Here is a 20,409-nt window from a genome sequence, read left to right as displayed (position 1 = left end):
CTTTTAAAAGTCACTGTTAAGACTTGAATTTTCATGTTTCATGTATACCAGCTCACGGCCGTTAATCACGCGCGCCACCTCTTTTTTGAGATGCATTAATAAATGAGCCAATGCAACTTCCGAGGTGGCGCTCAGGCCCGGATGTTTTGAAATTTCATGGATAATATTACAGGGTGATTAGGTTTTATATGTTTTTACAACATATGTCGCATTATTTTTTAAATCGGGCAATGTAGTGCGATTGATCCATCCAAAAATGTACAGACACATACATTCTCTACCCATTTACAAACGTGAGAACCTTTATAAATTGTGGCATGGTTGAGTTTTAAAAAGCACGTCGATGAGTTTTTCATGTATGACGAGAAATGCCCATCCAATTAAATGGCTAACGGCATCAAACGATTGCTTACAACACAAATTAGATGCTACATGCATAAAAATATTGGCTTCTTGTCGACGTAGTAGATAATTTTGCAATTTTCCAAAAGAGATGGAGCCAATGCTTAGGAGGTGGCGCTAATGAAAGGAGGTGGCGCCAATGCAGGATGTATCAATTAACAGTTGTATCGCAATTTCACATGACGTAGATTTGATAGATATTGTTATTTGTTAAATTTAATTTATTTTTCAACGTACATACGTAGGCCAAAATCTTTACAGAACATAAACAAAATCTGTAATAAATAAGATGTAGTTTTTTAAATATATATGTGATCAACTCAATATAGAAGTCACCAACATGAATAAAACATATTGTACGATGCATACCAAACATTTGTAATAAAACCAATAACTTATAAATGGTCAACATTATCAAAATAATTCATCAACATCAATATTTGTATACAGTATGATAATTCACAAAATACGTATAAGATAACACTTCTTCTTGAAAGTATTAATGTGGCCGTTAATCCAAATGCTTAATTAACTGAAAGGGCAAGGTTGACGAATCATAATTAGGCTCATTTATGGTTTTTTCCCACTATCAACTCCAAAAAAATGAAAACAGCACGGTCTTTTTCCGTTAACATTTTTGTATAATATATGTTAAATGTTGTTATCTTACAAAGAAAAACGTTTAAATCCATCAATACATTATTAGAAAATTACTTTTTCTAATTAAAAACGCACGCGACTCAACTGTGCTGAAGTAGTCACTTACAAAAAATAATGTCTGTCCTGTAAACGTAATTGAAACCAAAATATACTTTATTTCACTTTAAAATAACTATAAATGTGCATTGGCGCCACCTCCTAATCTGAGCGCCACCTCCTTTGCATTGGCTCCATCTCTTTTTGAAAAATGCAAATTTATCTATTAGATCGGCTAGAAGCCGATATTTTTGCGCACGCATGCACTTTCCAGGTTCAAATCAATCGTTTTATTTAATGAGCGATTTATTGGGCGGGGAAAATTGCTCGTCACACAGACAAAAGACATCGATTTGCTTTTACGAATTCTACCATGCCACAACTTATAAAGGTCCTCACGTTTCCAAATGGGTTTTGATTTCATGTTTCAGTACATATTTAGATGAATTTATTATCACTGAATCGCACTACATTGGCCGATGTTTTAAAATATTCCGAAATGTGTTGAAAAACATATTAAACATAATCACCCTGTAAAATTAGCCGTTAAATTTCAAAACATCCGGCCCTGAGCGCCACCTCGGAAGTAGCATTGGCTCATTTATTAATGCATCTCAAAAAAGAGGTGGCGCGCGTGATTAACGGCCGTGCAGCTACTGCACATAATTGGTAATAATGGCCCAGTCTTATCATAAACAAAATGACAATAGTTTACTTGTGACATTGAAAGATCCACACAAGGCCATCAATACAGCAGATCACTTCTGAGATCTTTGTAAATTTCACACAAAAAACTTTTCACAGCAACCTTCAATACATAAAATTTAGTTCATATTTCATTGTTTGCCAATGAGATGGTATCTAAGGTACCTATTACTGTATTTACTGAAATACTTAGTTTCACAAGGGCACTATTTCTTTATACAGCCCTAACAACAAAACCCAAAATACAAATCTAAATTTTAAAATGTTAAATTTCTTTGGTTCATTTATAAAAATGTATTGTCAGTTACCTGTGAATAGGAAATTAGGAAGTATGTTAGACACATTAGCAAGTCCACATCAGAAACGTTTGAGGTGTAACAAAAGTCAACTTATTGATTTATTGCAAGATAAGAGGATACAATAAGCAATAAGTCTATATCAAAATTACATGTAGTTATTGATAACTAATGCTGATAGTAATGTCCACTATCTCCAGTAAGTGTGTATTGCAAGGAACCTGATTGGTGACAGATTATGTCACAGAACCTGATTGGTGACAGATTATGTCACAGAACCTGATTGGTGACAGAGTATGTCACAGGATTGATTGGTGACAGATTATGTCACAGGACCTGATTGATGACAGATTATGTCACAGGACCTGATTGGTGACAGATTATGTCACAGGACCTGATTGGTGACAGATTATGTCACAGGACCTGAATGGTGACAAAGTATGTCACAGGACCTGATTGGTGACATATTAAGTCACAGGACCTGATTGGTGACAGATTATGTCACTGCCGTAAATATAAACATGCCTCAATTTAATTATTTATAACATTTATTTAAACCAGATAACAATTGCCATTCAGGACAGATTTAATTCAATTGACTTAGTACATGAAAAGTACAACAAGTTTACATCACATTAATTATTTAATTAAGGACATCAAAGAACTGATTTTTTAATTAATTTTACTTTTTTTTTATTATTAAATTTTTTTGCTTAAAGTGATATTATGGGCATTTTTCACTGTTGAATTGAGCTGAAAAGAATTAATAGGTCAAAAGAGTAAGTTAAAATGTGGTTACTGACCAATTATCTGCAATTTATCTTGCTACCAGTTGTTTATAAAAAATATATATATTATATTCGATATTTTACATGACTCACCCAGTCCTCTAAGCTGAAATGATCCATAAAACAAAATAGTGTCTTTGTGTCGTATGAACGAATCTGCACTAAAACTTAATTTAGATTCATCAAATCATTTCTGTCGTCAGTTGTCAAAACGAAAGTACGGTTGATATTAAATGCATAAATGCATTATTTATCTCTTTCCGGGATATTGTTATAGTATGTTGATGCTGCATTAACAAATGTAAGTGTATATGAAGTGAAGACACCAAAAATGAACAACGGTTGCGATAGACACCTTTAAACTGTTAGATGCCCATAATATCACTTTAAAATACAACGAAAGATTAAAAAAATTATTTTTCCTTATTATGGTGTTTGTGTGCTTTTTTCACTACCGAGAGTAATCATATCTTCAATGAAAATGCTTCGGTAGAAAAAAAGTGCATGTTATCAGTGCCCCAGATAAGATGCGTATCTGCGTCTTTCACCCTATTAAAATGTTTAAAAACGCAAAGAAATACAATATAATGCGTATTGAAAACGCAACCAATTTGACTTTTACGCAAATTCGTCAAATTTAATGCGTACCATACAATTGCTTTGATCGAAAATGCTTTGCTCATTTTCTGTATTTTCTCTTTGGAATTGCTAGCGTTATGCGGCGACGGTTTCATTCAGCAAGCGCCTGGATGATGGAGCAGGACAACAGTCAAAGTTATTCAAATGCTCTGCAGACTAAATTTCATAGTTAAATAAAGCATCTGACCAAATTATTTACAACAACATTTGTGCGTTTTCAATCTGACTTAATTCGTTGCTCATTGTGCATGTATTTGTAAAGCGTCTGTACTTTTAGTTTCTATTGCGATGCAAAATAAAAATGTCTAAGAAAGGTAGAAAGACGTCGGCGATTGTTGCGCCAAAATATCAGTCAATATGTATGACAGTTACAAAGATGTCAGTTAACATCAGTTTTTTTAAGTTTAAAGTATATATTATAGACAGCTTCAAGGATTAAAGATGTTACGAAACATCAGTATATTAAAGTTAATTATGATAGTTGACAGTTTTATTGAATAAATGCAAGTGTGCAGCCTCACCAGAAGTAAAGTAGCAATGATTTTAAGGTATGCATCTTTATAACTCATTTTACCCTATTTCAAGAATGAAATCACCCTATTTTTCAAAATCAGTGGGTGAAAACCCTATTTAACAAATAATTATCTGGAGCACTGTGTTATATACAGATGATATGTTTTATTACTATTTTATTCACATAATTAGGGAAGCCTTTCAGTGAGCTCATCAATTTGCACTCTCAACCCAAATGATTCATTAGACCATGGTTTGCTGCACGATTAGAGAATGCAAATCAAGATTTCACGCTTCATTGACCTCATATTAATGAATGAATTGGACTCCAGATTATCATAAATGAAGTGGACTCCAGATTATTGATAAAGCAGCAAACCATATGAAGGCAAAACACAATCACTGGTGTCAAATCTTTAGTACCCCATACTGCCTGTCTACCTTTGACCCAGATCTGATGGCTGATAAGACTAAATAGGCTTTTAAAACTACAACAGTAGTCATTATCTTGATCTTCATCAAATCAAGTATAGTTTATGGCAGCATTATTTACAAAATTGTGCTATTGAATGGCATTAAGAAATAATAGAAATCAGTGTTACAGGGATTAGAATGTTTATCTGTTAGAACCAGGTGTATTTAGAAAATGTGTTTGATAGTTATCAGTTGTTTTCAACTGTCAACAAGATTGGAAACAATAGTCTTAAATTATGATATCCAAACCTAATAAGGAAATTGTTCTTCATATAAAAATAAAAAGTTGAGGCATATTCCAAGGACTTTGAAGGCAATAACCTGCCAAAAAGAAAAAAAACACTAAAGCCCAGTCTTAGTTGGACAGATACTGAACGCATAAGAATCATGTAAATTAAGAATGGACAGAAAAGCTCTGAATAACTCAAAGTGGTAGTGTACAATCATGAAAAGAGCAAACATGTTTCCACTAATAATAAATGTAAGACAGATATTGCAATTCTCAAATTACCAAAAATTCTAAATGAAGCATAAATTTGTGTTCAAAAAATGCATTATTCAGCTGTTATTTGATTGATTTCCTAAATAAACTTGCATCAAGTTGCAATCTAAACTTTTGAACATGAAGCCCGTGTTAAATCATGTAAATTGCACAATAGCTTCAAATGTGACCTTCTTTTTGGAGAGGTAAAAATACAGCTATTCTATATCAAGTGTTCCAGTTTAAAGATTTCAAACACAAGTATGTACAGGTTACTGACAGGTCTTACAAGGAGAGTACTGTACGACACAACAAAAAGAACATGCAATACCAACTCGTATCTTATGTTATGTTAAGTAGTAGTCACCAACAGACAAAACATAACTCGTATCTTATGTTATGTAAAGTAGTTGTCAACAACAGACAAAAACATAAAAGTTAGTGAAGTCTCTTGAAAACTTTACAATTACTAGTAAATGAAGTTGTGTGTTGGAAAGAAAGAAAAACATGTACAAAGTACATAAAGAAAAAAACAACAACTTCCAGTTTGAAAGATCAACCAAGAATGTGTACACTGTTATAATTAACAGATGAAAAAAACATAGAGAGCAAAAGTAGGTACATATATTATATATCACAAAGTACATAATAAGGAAAACAAACAATATCTTTCAGTGTGAAAAAACAAAAAAGAATGTGTACATTGTAATAACATACGAGAAAGACAGAGAGAAGCAATAATAGTTGCATATAATTATAGTATATAATATATACGTCCTACATTTTATTTGAATAGCGGTACACTTTAAATAGTATTTGTAAACAGTGCTTTAAGCTACAACAATCATCAAACTTAAATTCTAAGTTGTGAGAACATAGCATTAAACTGTTCCCACTCACAGTCAAAGGAGTCCAACTTATTTTGTGAAATTGATATTTTTCTCAAGTTATCATACTCATACTTAGTGTATATCTTTGCTCCTGTTATGCTTGGAATGCAGCTTTATTCATTTTACACTTATACATGTATAACTTAATAAACAGAATAACATTATTTAAGGCTTTAGCAGAATTACTTGAATATCCAAGTAGAAAGATGGTCATGTTAATGAAAGGGAAAGATTGTTCTGGTAACATTTCATCAATAATTGCTTTAGAAATCTGACACTCGCAGAATAGAATGGATCAACAGTAATTTTAATTTTAGTCAAAAGACTATTTGTTCCCATATCCTGTGAATTAACCTATATTGGAACCACTGAACCTTTACATCACTAGTTATTAAAAAGGGTAGCTGAAATAAATATTGCCATTCTTTTTCGGCGTAAGCTGTATTAAGCCAGCTTTTCACCCTGACTTAACCTTTGTAAGTGTCCAATAATATTCAAATAAAATTTCCCGCGGCTAGGTACGAATGAATACACTTCATTTATTCCATTGGCTGATTTGAATATAACACCAGAACATTGGAAACATATCCGCGTCTTTGTAACAATGTTTTACTGCATGAAACAATTTTATCTCTAATGAAAAGGCTCAATAGATAGAACAGTTTTACAATCAATTTTCGACATAAATACAGTTTGTGCGTTTACCTTTTATTTTCAGAGAATTACCAGCGCAAAAGCGTTTATACTAAAGGCTATATTCTCATATTTAGTACTTACTTGCATTGCATTTCAACCCGCGAGGTTTCGGGTCAATTCGCGGCCAGTGTGTGAAAGTCAGAGTTTATATACAGTTCATCACCGGAGTTCGCAGAAGGGGTTGCGATCTTTTCATTGAAGGAAAAAATTGGAATCTATGCTATTTTTGTCTGATGGAGTAAATTGTTCGTTTAGTCGCTTTGTCGATATATCAATATTTTAGGCATAGCTGTTGCCTTGGTCGTGTACAGTTGGCGTAAACAAGCCGTCGTTTCAGCAGCAGAATTGTTACCTAACTTTAATGCATTGCATTCCAATCCGCAAGGCATCAAGGTCAGTTTGCGGTCAGTTGCAGAAATCTTTATATAAACGCCGTCTCGTAAACTTTGTGCACTTGAAGTCTGTTTTGATCAGAAAGATACTAAATAAAGATATTCGGCGATATTATTGTGGTATGTCAATCACCGATTTTTAATATGTTTTCAGCATTTGCATGATAAGGACCAATTTTGATAAAATTAATTAGAAATATTTATCCATTTAGACCAGTTTATTAAGCATGAGCACAATAATTCACTATACTATAATTATGCAATTAAATAAGATCCGAGTATTGCCGGCTGACCTATATGCACTCGTTAATTTTCATGTTTCTTGTGTTTTTCTATTCTGTAAATATAGATATCGGAGTAATAATATCACATAAAGCAAAATAAGCCACAAAATCTGACGCAACACCCCGTAATTGATTTGCTTGTGATGTAGCTAAGAACTGCGCAGAAAAAAGGCATCCGCTACTTTTTATCTCATAGAGATAACTTTTGATCGTTCATAAACATCGACCACAATCAACGCCGTATATCTTTTTTAAAGATATTTCTTGTTCATTAATAATAGTATTGAGTTTTGTACACCATTTTGCTTTAACTGGTGGTTGTTCATTATTTTTATTTAGAATGGTGTACAGTCTTTTTGCACCGGGTTCGTTTTTCAGTACAAGTTGAAATAATGGGGGCAAAATGGGTTTAATAATTTGCTGGGTAGAGCAAGATAAACAATAGTTTTTCACAAATTTATCAATTGCTCTTGTCACTCCTGCGTAGTGAATGAAATTTATGTTCAAATTGTACATTCTATTTATTTCACCAAGAGAGATATAGGTCCTATTTTTGAATATATCACCTATACAATGAATTCCAGCCTCAAACCAAGATTTAAAGAAAAAACTTTTATTTCCTATCAATATATTTTGATTATAAAAAAGTGGATAATACAAGAAATCTTCTGTGTTTACTTCTAATTTACCACAATAAAGTGAGAAGCTTTTTAAAACATCTACCCAAAAAGGGTTAGAAATTCTGTTAGACATATTTAAAGTATAATGATAGTTGCAATTAAATAGTTTATATGTATCAAAATAGTTTTGAAATTTCTATCCTATTTCCCTTGAAGGATTGAATTTTTTGAAGCCATGTTAGTTTCAATGCTGGAATATAAGCATCCAAATTTATCATTTAATTTTTTAATCCTCCTTCATTATATTCCTTTACTATTGTTGAAAACTTAATTTTACTATGCCCGTCCCAAATAAAGTTCATAATAGAAGATTTTATTGAATTTAAAATAGTATCATGTGGGTTAGGCAATGATATGAATAAGTGTTTTTACATTACAATTTTTCCGATTGGTGTTAAAATTCTTCTTTTCCAGTTTTTCAGGATATTTTCCATTTTGACAATTTTTTCATCATAATTGATTTTAACCATTTTTGATAGGTCAACATGGAAATTTATTCCTAACATTTTAAAGCTGTGTTGCATCCAATTTAGTTTCCATTTTGTTTTTATGGTGTAACAACTGTATTTGTTTTTTTCCAATCCATACAACATTTGTTTTATCAAAATTTACATTAAGACCTGATATATTTGAAAAATCCTGTATAGCAGTAAGAGTTTCATTTAATGATTGTTCAGTACCGTCTAATAAAATTGTAGCATCATCCGCAAATTGGGACAATTTATGTTCAATTCCATGTATTGTTATACCTTTTATATTTTTGTTATCTCTCAATACAAGTGACAAAACTTCAGCGCAGAGGATGAAAATATAACATGAGAGAGGATCTCCTTGTCTGCAGCCCCTTTCAATAGGGAAAAAGTTAGATAAGTAGCCGCACTGAGAAACAGCTGATTTAGAGTCTTTATATAGAACATGGAACCAACGCTTTATGTCTGGACCAAAATTAAAAAGAGATAGCTTATTTTGTACGAAAGACCATGACAAAGAATCGAACGCCTTTCCAAAGTCTATTAGGAGAAGTAAACTCGGGATCTCATTTTCTTCGGTATAATGCATAATGTCATAAATTAACCTTGTATTTTCCCCTATGTATCATTCTCCCTTTAATGAAACCAGTCTGGTCTTTATGAATTAACTTATCCATGAATAGTTTAAATCTGTTAGCTATTGTTGTTGTTTTTGTTTTTTATCGAGTGCACCGGGATTGTCTCCCATATGGCCATCGCCCCCAGAAAGACGTGTTAGTTGGTTACGGGGGATAGTGCAAGATACAGGAGACACCCCGTTCCAGAGGTGACCCTGGGTCTTTTAGTGCCCGGTGTATAGCACCTAGTACACTGCACCTCGGTTTAACGTCTCATGCGAAAGACGAGTTAGTAGGTTAGGTGCAGCGGGGGATCGAATCAGCGATCTCTGGATTGTGAAGCCAGTGTGTTACCACTAGACCACAGATCCGCTACTGTTAGCTATTACTCCAGAGGCAATTTTATAAACAGTATTTAAAAGAGTAATTGGGCACCAATTCTGTATAAACAGCTTAGATTTATCACCTTTTGGAATACAGGTGATGATACCTTGTGTTTGTGTAATAGATAAACTTCCACAATTGAAAGCTTCATTTAAGGATCTGACAACAAAAGTACCAATTCTTTTCCAAAACATTTTATACAAATCTGCATTGAAGCCAGAACTGTCAGGGCTTTTATAATTTGACATATTTTTTAACAATTATTACTGTACAATTATTAATTTCTGTTTGCAAAAGCTCTATTGTAACAAAACAACTTTTTGTAAATATTTAGTTTAAAAAGAAAGATCATCAAACAACATGACATTAATAAATACGTCCTCAACTAATGCACAGCAGAATTCAGAAAGTATTGAATTCAGTTGTCAATCAGTTAAGAACCTATTTTGAAGTTTTCAAGTTACAGAAAGAAACTCAGGAGTGCGCTTACTGTACATGCATATATTCTTACAAGAGTAAGATATGAGAAAAATTGATTTCAATTTGAACAACTTACCGTTTGAATCAATTGTAAACCTTCCAAGCCCCGATCCATCTCTGATGGAATATGTCACACCGTCTCCATCGGGGTCATACGCTTTAACAAACATCACAGTCACCCCAATTGGTTCATTCTCACTTACATATCCAATAGCGAAAAATGATTCAAACACAGGAGCTAGGAAATTCTCGTTTACATCCGAGACTTCGATGTTGATAAAACACACAGACACTAGGGGCGGTATGCCTCCATCTTGCGCCCTTACACTGATATTATGCACTTGGTGACTTTCGTAATCCAAGCCTTTGATAATTCTAATCACTCCAGTTTCCGAATCAATCTCAAAGAAATCTTCCCCATACACAAGATGGTATGACACTTCGCCAAATTTTCCCTCGTCCGTATCAGCTGCTGTAACCACGGTAACAACTGATCCTACAGGGTGGTCCTCTCGTATTCTGACACTATACGAGTTTGGTGTAAACTCAGGCACTACATCGTTGACATCGGTCAGTTCAACAAGCACCGTTGCCGTGGAGCTGAGACTCACCAGCTTCTCCCCTCTGTCAGAGGCTCGAACAAGCACTTGGTAAACTGGATACTTTTCACGATCAAGAGGCTTGTTAACTTTAATAATTCCATTTGACGGATTGATTGAGAAATGATCTGTATTAGAGACTATAGTGTACACAATTTCTGCATTTTTACCAAGATCTTTATCAGTGGCTGAGACTTGAGCTACTGTCGAGTTCACATTAATGCTTTCGGAAATTGTCACTGTATACAAGTCTTGATTGAATTTCGGGGCATTGTCATTTTCATCTAGCACCTTTATGTCAACTGATATGTTGCTAAGCAATAGTGGGGAGCCAAGATCAGACACTTCCAGAAGCAGGCGATATTCGTCTCTAAATTCTCTGTCCAATGGGGACATAACCTTCAAAGTCCCTGTGAACATATCAATCTTAAAATAGCCTTCGACATCACCACTGCGTATGACGTAAACTAATTTGCCATTATAACCAGCATCTTGATCAACAGCTTGAAAGCGGGCAACCATTGAATCTACTGCTACTCCTTCTGAGAGATCTAGATTCTTTGGCACAGAGTTGTTAAATTTTGGCGCAGTGTTCACTGCGTCTGGTAGCGTTGTTTTTGCAATACCAAAATCTGTAGGTTCATTATTAGTGTGGGAAAGTGCAACAAGATTCTGAAGTCGTTGATAAATATCTGTGCGCTGGCAGACAATGTTCACATGTTTACCAGAGAGTCTTTGATCAGCAGGATCATCTGTGATATCAATCTGAATATCAACAGGATCAGAGTCATGGAGCCCATCTTTGGATACAAGTCGCAAACGCTGACTGGTCTCTTTGATAACTCCCAGTGGGCAATTTAGTGTCAAACGAGCTGTCCCGTTATTAATGGCAAAACAAGTGTTCTCGTTTCCAGCTTCAATATGGTACTGCAGAATGTCATTGACGTCAAAGTCTATTGCAGGAACTACCTGCACTTCTGTCCCCACTGGAGTCTTTCTATGAATAACACCAGTGCAATTACCTGTCTCAAACTGAGGCTTGTTGTCGTTTGTGTCCTGGAGATTTACAGTGAAAATCATTTCATTTTCCCGTGAAAATGGTAGCCCCCAATCTGATATTCGAATATTCAACTTGTAAGAGTGACGCATTGTTTCATAATCCAAAATGCTGGATGTCCGAATAATGCCTGTAAAGGGCTCTATTTCAAATGGAACATTTTTGGCATTGATTATTGAAAAGCTTATTTTACCATTTTCATTTTGATCAAGGTCTGTGACACCAATTTTGAAAATACTTGATCCAATCGGTAAATTTTCCTGGATATAAATTTCTGAAACATTGTCTGTGATATGAAATTGTGGGGAATTATCATTGTTGTCAACAATTGTTATATTCACAATACATGTATCACTGGATCTGAGATTCCTTTGCACAGCGTTATAGACCACAATTTTCAACTGCACATTTCTCAGTTTTTCAGCATCCAAGATCGCTGAGGTAGACACTAGGCCTGATATGTGATTGACTTTAAATAAATTAAACGTATTCCCGCCAACAATTTCATACCTTATGTCAAATTTTCGGTTTGACTCTGCTTGTACATATGTAATTGGCGTGTTAATGGGTGCTATTTCTTCCACATGAACACTTATAGCTGACACTGTAAACTTTGGTATGACATTTGAATCATAAACAGTGATATAAAATGTTTCATTTCTGTCCAAAGCAGGAGCACCATTATCGATAGCTTGAACTGTCAGGTTGAAACCAGGATTCGGTGTCTCAACCTGCGCCGATGGCCTCAAAACGACCCTATATTCGCCTTCCTGGCCCCCTTTCTGTAGACTGATAAGCTCTTTAGCAGGGCTCTGTACCAGTTGTACTGTTTTAACCTTCCCATTTTCCCCGATATCACGATCTTGCACCTTGACGATAGCAAGCACTACCTCACCTTGACTGGGCTCTATCACAGTTGGTAGTTTTTTAACGTTTATGTCTGGGGGGAAATAATTTACCGGCCTCACTTGCACCAACAGAGTTGCGGGCCTTTTGCGAGTACTCTGTGTTGATATTGGACCACGATCCTGTGCTAAGATTTGTAAAGTATATTCCTTTTTAAGGAAATAGTTAAGTGGCCTTGTTAAAGTGACGACCCCACTGGTTGGGTGAATGGCAAACATGTTTGTTTTATCTACAAAGCTGTAGTAAATTTCTCGATTGATCCCTTGATCTCCGTCATATGCGGACACCTGGGCAATGCTTTGATGAAGCTGGGTGTCTTCAGGCACAGTTACTTCATAGCTAGTCTGATCAAATAATGGCTGGAGATCGTTTAAATCAGATATATAAACTATTACATTTGCGGTTGTTTCAAACGTAACTCCATTACTTTCCGCCACTGCTTTCACTTTAAAGTGATATTCTGACTTGAATTCACGATTAAGTCTACCATAGCTTCCGGAATGTGTACGTATAAGGAGGAAAGAGAAATCCCCAACTAATCGGTCTTCAACTTTAAAGAGATCTTCAGTTGTATCCAGCAGCTGGTATGTTATAGTCACCGGTAAGTTCTCAGGTATATATATCCCCATTTTTGATGCCGGAATGGCAAACGTTTTCCCGTGAGAATTTTCTGGCACCGAGACATTGTAAACGTTCTGTGTGAAACGCAGGTCATAAAGTCCCGCCCCCTCTGTTGTCAAGGTGACTGTTGCTAGGCACAATGCAGTGACCCAGACAAGACACTTGGTAACACTTGACATTGACTGCACAGCCATTGTGCCCCACTTCATGCCTCAAAGTGTGCATAGCCTGGAATATAAAACAAACATATTAAATTTGTTGGGATGATAACATGTTTATCCAGTGTCATTTGTAATGCCTAAGGATGGTTGAGGCTATTGCAATCTGCAATTGCAGATCTTATACTGAAAATTAACAAGTTTTACCATGTGTTGGTCATTGTATTATGTTTGCTTCAGCAAAATACAAGATTAATTTGACCTTGTAGCCCTGTTATCTCATATGAATGGATAAATGCTTTATTAAACAACCACAGAATGTTCATTAAATTTGGTATGTAACATTTATACCAAAAGGCACTTTTATCTCTCACACAAATTCTTCTTCCGTAAAATGTTGATCAAATTCATAACGTAACTAATTGGTGCATTTCCTTCTATTATGCCCTTATTCAATTTTCATCAAACAAAAATAACATCCTCAAATAATCAACAACTCCTTTACATTAAATGAAGCTTGCAGGGCCCTCAATCTATTAAATCTGCCGCCGAATTTCGGCGGCAGCCCCCCACATGAAAAGTTTTTTTTCCCCATTTTGGGGGAAAAAATCCCCCTAGACACATCTTTCTATTAAAAAAAAATGTAAAAAAGTTTGTTGTTTTTTTTTTAATAGAAAGATGTGTCTCCGGATTATTATATCTCAATTCTATTTCAATTTAATATTTGCAAACATACTAAATTATGAAAAATGCAATGAATATAGTGCAAACATGTACAAATGTAATAATGAGAGAGTAAGTAAAAAAATCCCCCAAAAAGGGAAACGCCGCTAAAATTCCCCCTCCTAAGGGCTGCGGACCCCTTCCCCCAAAGTAGTGTGAGGGCGCTGGCTTGCATTATCATAGTAACAAAATGAGCACAAGCCTTTTGCACTTGTCTGTGATTTCTCAAAACCTGCAAATACAAATCCCCATGCTTTCTAGCAATCAGACTGTTGAACTGATTCCATTTTCTTTAAGGCTGGTGGCTGGGGAAAACAAGATATGAACAGCAACTCTCGAAACAATGGGGAATATCAGTTTCTTATCTTGCAATAGTGAGGGAACATTCACATACTATCTGTGAAACACTTAGCAAGGAAATGTCTTTTAAAGTGGGTTTTATTTTGTGGTATTTTGATATGCAACAAAATATGTCTGTGGCAATTGTTCTGTACTTTAGCCAGGACCCACAGTCCCAGGATTATTTATGTTGTTGGTTCTAATTTACATGGATTTAACTGCACCACCCCCCTTCCCCACCAAAAAAAAATGTCTCCCTTGAGGCAGATAATTATAGTAATCAATGATCATAATGAGAGTCACTTTCTGAGAAAACTGGGCATAATGCAAGAGCGTAAAGTGTCGTCCCAGATTAGCATGTGCATTCCACACAGTCTAATCAGGGACGACACTTTCCACCTAAATTGGATTTTTGCTAAGAAGAGACTTCATTTAAATGAAAATTGTCATAAAAGCGAACAGTGTCATCCCTGATTAGCCTGTGCAAACTGCACAGGCTAATCTGGGATCACACTTTATGCCCAAGCATTATGCCCAGTTTTCTCAGATCGCAACTCATTTATCAAGTACTATCTATGATTGCCATGATTTTCTATCTTTACAAACTTTGATCTTGATAAAACACAGACTGCTGTGTGTGGGCATATCATCTTAATGATAATGCATGCCTTTTAAATAATAAAATCAATAATATTGCAGGGCTTTTTCCCTTCACAGAGAATGGACATTTCTTTAAACACATGTGAAAAGTTCGCGACTCAAATTTTCACAATTTTAAAAAGTTAGCGACTTAAAATTTCACAGTTTTAAAAAGCTCCCACTGATTTTTTCATAATTTTGAACAGGTTGCAACTCATTTTAATGATTCTTTTTTAATTGTGAAAAAAAACGTATTGACCTGTATTGAACAACAGTATTAAGCCATGTTGACATAATAATATTCTGTGTTATATTTAAAATATGCTGGTTAAATGAGGTACTTTTCTTATAACAAAAATAGAACAATCTTCAAGAAAAACTGATATTTAATCCACTATGATCTTCACAAAATTCATTTAAACACAGCAAACAGCCTGTAAAATCACCAGTACATCAAAACCACTGGACATTATTAACAACAGATATAAGACACCTGTAAAATAGTACCCAAGATAATTGAATCCAATAAACCAATAACACCAACATTGAGCACATAGTTGATGGCAGCAGGGCACATTACATTATCTTATCTGTTTGTAGTCACTGTAGATCACTGTGCAATAATCTTACGTCATGGCCCATAATTTGTTTTGGGGTCTGAAGGGACTGTTTGATGATAACCATTGCCCATAAACTGTCTGGCTAAATAAAGATTGCATAACTTTGCAGCATATAAATGTCTAGGTGCAACACTGATAATTATTATTTAAGTATGGTGTTGAAATGGAAGCTAGTTGTTCTGGCATACAGTGAACAGAGAAATTTTTGGTCTCTGTTTTGCTTGCATGCACTGACCAGGCTTTTCTTCTTGACTTGGTGAAAAAGCCTGACCTTCCGTTTGGGGGAAACATAATTGACAAAACTGATAACGGGGAACAAATTTAACAAAGTTAAGTTAAAATTTCGGGAAAATTGCATTATTTACAAGAAATTCTCTTAAGGGAAAGGGCCTTTCACTTGGGGGAGGGGCCTTTATAAGGCCTGTTCTAAAGAAGGAAAAAAACTGACTGTAATATAAATTACAATGTGAAATATACAGCCTGACCTTATATCTGAGGGAAAAAAAATTGACAAAACTGCTAACTGGGAAGAAATTTCCCAAAGTTAAGTAACTTAAATTTGGGCAAAATTGCATCATTTAAAAGAAATTCTCTTAGGGGAAAGGGCCTTTCACTTGAGACACGGGTTGCTAAAGATGGAAAAAAGCTGACTGATATAACTTACAATATATCAAAATGATGTGCTTAAGTATTTTGACCCCTGAAAATGTAATTTGACCGCTGAAAGTTTAAAGCATAGGATCCTTTTACTCCTGGTTTTCAAAATCTATTGAAATCCCTGTTGAAGTGTGGTTGATTATTCTTATACTTTGATTTTGGATGCATAATACCATAAAAATAGAAAATATGCAGAGAAAAAAAAAGCAAAATGTCACATTACAATTTTAAAACCTTAATTTTAATTTAACTTACATTTCTTGCACGCATTACAGCTGACTGCACAAACCATGTCCATTTTACTTCATTTGCATTATGCATCATTCCCTTTTTACCTCAGACACATATCAAAAAGAGGAATGATGATGAGAGTTATCTATGGCAAGCGAAGTGCACATTATTGTCTTAAACCTCGGTTGAACAGTTAACTATATAGTTAAAAGACTTTGAACCCGGGTTCAAAGTGCCGTTTGCACATTAATTCCTTAAACCCGGGTTCAAGACTTTGAACCGCGGTTTAAAGTGTGCTTTGAACCGCGGTTCAAAATGTGTCTAAAGTAGATACAAATCTGTTATCTGAGACAACCAATCAGCGGAGCTTAGCCACAAATAGAAGGTAAATGCCGCGACTTCATTGGTCATCTCTTAACTATACGGTTAAGAGATTTTGAACTGAGGTTCAAAGTCTTAAACAGCGGTTGAGAGTCGCAGAATGCACATTTATTATTAAACAGTTAATTATATAGTTTAGAAACTTTGAAACTGAGTTCAAAGTGCGGTTTGCACAATAATTCTTTATTGGTCCTCTCCTAACTATACGGGTAAGAGACTTTGAACTGCGGTTCAAAGTCTTAAACTGCGGTTCAAAGTCTTAAACTGCGGTTCAAAGTCATAAACTGGGGTTAAGACGCGCGGAATGCACATTAATTGTTTAACAGTGAATATTATAGGGTTAAGAGACTTTAAACCCGAGTTCAAAGAGCCGTTTGCACATTTATTCCTTAAACCAGAGTTCAAGAGTTTGAACCGCGGTTCAAAGTGTGTCTCAAATAGATACAAATCTCTTATCTTTATAATTCAGAGACAACCAATCAGCGGAGCTTAAACCACAATTAGAAGGCAAATGTCACGAGTTCATTGGTCGTTTCTTAACTATAGAGTTAAGAAACTTTGAACCGCGGTTCAAAGTCTTGAACCCGGGTTTAAGGAATTAATGTGCAAACGGCACTTTGAACCCGGGTTCAAAGTCTCTTAACTATATAGTTAACTGTTAAACCGTGGTTTAAGACAATAATGTGCACTTCGCTTGCCATAGTTATCAGCTAAAGAAAATGTAAACTATGTATGTCCTTTGTCAAGTTTAAAATATGGCAGATTTCTTATCATGTAACTTGCAAGAATATAGCATTTTGTTTTGACTTGAAAAATAAATTATATTTGAACTATAACTTATATGCACTTATTTTAAATTAATATTTAGCATTAAACAAAGCATTGTTTCAAGGTCATTGTTGACAGGGACATTAAACAAGCCCATTTATAAATGCCAGTGAACATTAAACACAGGTTTAACGTGTACTTCAGACCACAAACAATGATAGACACATGGGCTGGACTCCTGAGTTACCTTGGCATGCCCTTCATTTATCCATGTGAAATCACTTCACAAAGAAAATTACATAAAATGTTATTTTACCTAAATTTACATGAATGATAAGGTGATGGAAGCATTTAGCAGATATGTTCGGGGCATTTATGTCCATTTTTAAATGTTATTAATACTAATAATGGTGTTTTTCTTTTAATTTTAATTTTTTTTAAACTATGACAACTGCATTATTTTGTATGATTGATATCAACAAATGTATGTTGATAATGAGTCAATAAATAAAGAACCAAGTAAATAAATAATTATAATGCTTTGAAACTAAAATAAGTTGACAAAACAATTAGAAACAAACACATCAAAGCAGAATTTTGACCTGCTGAATGAAGCAGAACAAAGTGAATTGAAGATTAAATTATTTTATCCTATCATTGTTCTTGGTCATAAGTGTAATTTTGCATGTATGAACATCTTGCATACACATTTTTTAATGTATGACAATTGTCTTCTAAATTGTCATTTCTCGGCTCTCTGAAAAAGTCCATTTGATTGGGCTTTTGATCAAACATGTATTTACAATTAAAGCTACTGCTATTTAAGAGTTAAATAAGGTCTATACTGTCGCTTGCCTCTATTGTGCATTATTTAAGTTGGTTTGTATAAGTAGGTGTCAATGAAATTAATGTCACCTATCAGGTGTGATTGACACACTTGTTTAATGACACCCCCTGGTTAGTAATTAAGATCATTAAAACCACCAAATCAGTAAATTACATAACATTACTTAAATTTTCCCATACAATAAATGTATGCTGACATACAGTTTTATTTTTATTTAGGTATTTAGACAGAGTTTAAGTGAACCTCTTTTATGCCGAATATAAGTCTGTTAATGTTGATTGAAATGGACGTTATGAAATAAAGCGGTTGTGTGTTTGTTAGACTGTACAAGTTTATTGTGAAAATGTAAGAATTATAAAAAAAATAAAGGTAGATCTAAAACATAATTTTAACTGTATTACTCGAAAATGTTAGCTAGCATGAAATTAAAATTTTCAAATATGACCTAGATTAAGATTACATGAATGGCTTTCTTTCGAAACCCGTATGAACTCACTAATTGACACAGGTGACAAATATATTAATGGACTTGGCAAAATATATATTCACAATATATAACAACTCCTTACCAAGCAATAGAGCACATCCATAAGTATTCCTCATTGTTTAAACTTTCCGCGAACTAATAACGGTAACCTTCCATTTCCACCGAACTCTCAAACATGAATGGAAGTCTCCAATATCCAATGTGTACACCGCAGCCGAATAACTCCCGAGTACGACACAAAGTAGTTCTCAAATAAACATCATTGAATAACATCAGTACAGTCTAAAAACCTCAATTATGTCGGAATAAATATACGAAATTTATAAGCATATAGAAATAATTGACTTCTTCAGAATTTATTCCTGTATACATATTCAATAAACCGAAAGTAGATATTGATAACCGCAATGGGTGGAGCTTATGTCTCAGGTGTAAACACAGGTGACAATGGTTACAAAACACTAATTGTGTATAAAATATTTTCGGTCAACGACGAGTTTTATTGGCAGTATCATAATTAAAGGGGCCTTTTCACAGATTTTGGCATGTTTTGAAGTTTGTCATAAAATGCTTTATATTGATAAATGTGAACATTGGATCTAAAAAGCTCCAGTAAAAAATCAAGAATAAAATATAAAAAAGGAAAAAAAGTAGCCCGCAGCAGGGCTCGAGCCAGTGACCCCCGGAGTCCTGGAGTAAAAACCAATTAGACCGCTCGGCCAGCCTGCCAAGTATGTATTAATGACGTATTTTATACTTCATATAAGCAATCTTCGTAGTTTCACAAAATTAAACGAGAACAACAGAACTCTCCAAATTATTCAATCGTTTCGCGTTGCAACGCGTTATAATTTTCAGGTTTTTAAATCGTCAAAAGATGCCTATAATGGCTATATTAGACCATGGTAAATGTTCAGTATGACTGTTTCCTCACAAATATCATAACTAAAACGAAAATTTGCGAATCTGAAACAACTTTTTTCAATTTTGTCAATTTACCAAAACGTGAAAAGATCCCTTTAAATACATATAAACATTATTTTTGCAGTCAATGTAAAATATTTCTTTGTATAAAAAAATATAACACTATCAACTGAACAACTTTATTATTTATTCTTCAATAATTAATATTCTTTGGAGTTCCTCAGTTGAAACCAAACCTAATGTATGCTCAAAATTATAATATAAAATGAATATCTTCAATATACGTTAAGTTACGCTTAACCCCATTTATTAATTTATAAATAATATTATATAATCGCTACAACTAAATACAACTGGAAGTTACAATCAATTAACATTAGTGTTAATGATTTTCATGAGTTTTGTTCCGACCAAATATGAAAAGCGAAAAATATTCGTTAAAGTAACTTAAAGTATAATATCTCAACAACAACAAAATTAAACAGAAGTCAAGCCGTGGGAAGACGATCCCCAACCAAGTATGTTCTCATGTGGCGGATATTGGGACGTCTAGATATTGGGGCTA

At 34.4% G+C, this 20,409-nt stretch overlaps 1 protein-coding gene across 1 annotated transcript in view; it reads right to left on the bottom strand.

Moving 5' to 3' along the window:
• The window catches only part of LOC127878239 (protocadherin Fat 1-like), a 133,670-nt gene extending 114,479 nt beyond the window's left edge, over positions 1-19,191 (bottom strand). Inside the window, exons 1-2 of the mRNA XM_052424759.1 lie at positions 19,003-19,191; positions 9,964-13,298 (exon numbers count right to left, since the gene is read on the bottom strand). Coding sequence (XP_052280719.1) covers positions 9,964-13,279 — 3,316 coding nt within the window. The 5' untranslated portion in view covers positions 13,280-13,298; positions 19,003-19,191. The remainder of the gene's footprint in view (positions 1-9,963; positions 13,299-19,002) is intronic.
• Positions 19,192-20,409: the final 1,218 nt, after the last annotated feature.

The sequence above is a fragment of the Dreissena polymorpha genome, chromosome 4 (genome assembly GCF_020536995.1).
Source record: "Dreissena polymorpha isolate Duluth1 chromosome 4, UMN_Dpol_1.0, whole genome shotgun sequence".
In the NCBI taxonomy this organism is placed as follows: domain Eukaryota; kingdom Metazoa; phylum Mollusca; class Bivalvia; order Myida; family Dreissenidae; genus Dreissena; species Dreissena polymorpha.
Note: the sequence above shows the minus strand (reverse complement) of the source record. Positions and strands in the feature narration are given on the sequence as shown.